This window comes from Emiliania huxleyi, assembly GCF_000372725.1.
Source record: "Emiliania huxleyi CCMP1516 unplaced genomic scaffold EMIHUscaffold_2375, whole genome shotgun sequence".
Lineage (NCBI taxonomy): Eukaryota > Haptophyta > Isochrysidales > Noelaerhabdaceae > Emiliania > Emiliania huxleyi.
This window is the reverse complement of record NW_005200268.1, coordinates 1-2,187: the sequence shown is the minus strand read 5'-3', so window position 1 is coordinate 2,187 and position 2,187 is coordinate 1. Positions and strand designations below refer to the sequence as shown.

Here is a 2,187-nt window from a genome sequence, read left to right as displayed (position 1 = left end):
GTGGCTGGGTCGATACCGTCCCCGTGCGCCCTTTCCCTCAGTGGAGGGCCGTCCCTGCCCTCGGGAGTAACTCGACTGTACACCCCTCCCTACTCTCTAGCTAAGGGCTCTATTCACAGCGGGGACAGTGGTTGTCCTGGCGGAGTCCTGACGGAGTCCTGACAGAGTCCTGACGGAGTCCTGACAGAGTCCTGACAGAGTCCTGACAGAGTCCTGACGGAGTCCTGACAGAGTCCTGACGGAGTCCTGACAGAGTCCTGACGGCCTATTTTGGAGTTTTTCAACTTTGAGGTATTGTAACTATGTGAAGGCACTATGAATGCATCAGTTCTTTGGGAGAGTGCAATCCATTTAGTTATTACCTCCAACTCAAAAAAAGTCTGGTGGCAAACGGGCAATGGGGTCCCTTATGGTGGCCTCTAAGGGTAAGTTGCGGGAGCTCCACAAACCAGGTTTACCGCTCTAGGTCTACGACTGTAGCACTGCTCTGGCACTGGCTGCCTGCGTCGAAGTTGAGCGTAGGTGATGATTAGTTTGGCGCGTCTCACGGCCCAGCCGCCCTGGGGCCCTCTCACGCCACCGGCGCAGCGGACCGGCCTCGGGCGTCACTCAGCCATCCATCCTCCAGTTGATGAGCTGCGCCGCGCGGAAGGGCACCACCTCCTCGTTGCCGAGGGGGAGGGAGTGGGCCATCTTCCACGTCTCTCGGCGCAGCGTCACCACCTCGTCGTTGGCGGGCACGCCGTAGAAGGCGGGGCCGTGCAGCGAGCAGAAGGCCTCGAGGTGCTCGAGGGCACCCGCCTCCTCGAACGCCTACCCTCGCGCAATCTCGCGCAATCTCGCGCAATCTCGGGCACTCTGAGGTAGTCTCTCGGGTGCTCTCGGGCACTCTCGGGGTACTCTCGGGCACTCTCGGCGGCAACTGGTCCGCGTACACGCCTCCGCATACAGCTCGAGAGCCTACAGGGAAGGTTCCGGGAAGCCTCCGGGACGGCGGGAGCAAGCGACCACCCCCGCGCCGCAGCTCGAGCGCCGCGTTGGCGTTGAAGATGCCCGCGCATCCGCACCCCGTCTCCTTGCGGCCGATCGCGTGCGGCGCAGAGTCCGTGCCTAGTCGAGATATGGGGAGATGTGGGGAGGTGTGGGGAGATGTGGGGAGATCGCGTGCGGCGCAGAGTCGGTGCCGAGGAAGAGGCGCGGGCACCCGGTCCGCAGGGCGTCGAGCAGCGCTCGCCGGTCCTGTACCGGGGGGTGGTAGGGTGGGTTCGGGTACCGGGGGGTAGGGTAGGGTGGGTTCGGGTACCGTGGGGTAGGGTAGGGTGGGTTCGGGTACCGTGGGGTAGGGTAAGGTGGGTTCGGGTACCGTGGGGTAGGGTAGGGTGGGTTCGGGTACCGTGGGGTAGGGTAGGGTGGGTTCGGGTACCGTGGGGTAGGGTAAGGTGGGTTCGGGTACCGTGGGGTAGGGGACCGTGGCGTCAATGTGTGGTGCCAGCCGTCTATGGCTTGCACGGGACGCGCCGCTTGTCCGACTAGCTCTCTTTTTGCTTGCGAACGAAGTGAGCCCTGCTGGTGGTACCGTGAGTCTGGGGTGGGGGTTGTGAGTGTCGTTGCATGCTCCGGGCTGAAGGGGGGGGGGGGGGGGGAGGCTGAAACCTCTTGCTCTTCAGTGCGGGCTACGTCTCGGCTGCACGTCCCGCCTCCTCCGTCTTGAGGATGGGGAGGCAGTAAAGATGGGGTCGTATCCCTCCGGCGAGCAGCGCATTCCGGTTGGCGAGCAGGTGCTGCGGGGTGATGGTGCCTAGGGGTAGGGGTAGGGGTAAGGTTAGGGTTAAAGGCTGGCGAGCAGGTGCTGCGGGGTGATGGTGCCTAGGGTAAGGGGTAGGGGTAAGGGTTAGGGTTAGAGGTTGGCGAGCAGGTGCTGCGGGGTGATGGTGCCTAGGGTAAGGGGTAGGGGTAAGGGTTAGGGTTAGGGTTAGAGGCTGGCGAGCAGGTGCTGCGGGGTGATGGTGCCCGCGAGGTTTGGGCCGCCGTGCAGCACCGACTCGACCGCCTGGGAAGAGGAGGGGGGGGGGGGGGGGGGGGCGGCGGCTCTCCCATTGCCCCCCAGTGGGGGGTGTACCGGAAGGAGGCCCGGTAGGAGGGCCGGCAGAAGGGCCAGAAGGAGGCGCCGACGTAGGGGCCGGAGAA

The 2,187-nt window shown here is 64.5% G+C and overlaps 1 protein-coding gene across 1 annotated transcript; it reads right to left on the bottom strand.

Moving 5' to 3' along the window:
- Positions 1 to 609: 609 nt before the first annotated feature.
- On the bottom strand, positions 610 to 2,050 carry EMIHUDRAFT_123471 (hypothetical protein; the record flags this gene model as incomplete). Its single annotated transcript, XM_005779043.1, has 5 exons — positions 610 to 813; positions 911 to 960; positions 1,012 to 1,110; positions 1,691 to 1,798; positions 2,048 to 2,050. Coding segments are annotated over 5 exons (464 nt in total), but the record flags the coding sequence as incomplete, so codon positions are not given.
- Positions 2,051 to 2,187: the final 137 nt, after the last annotated feature.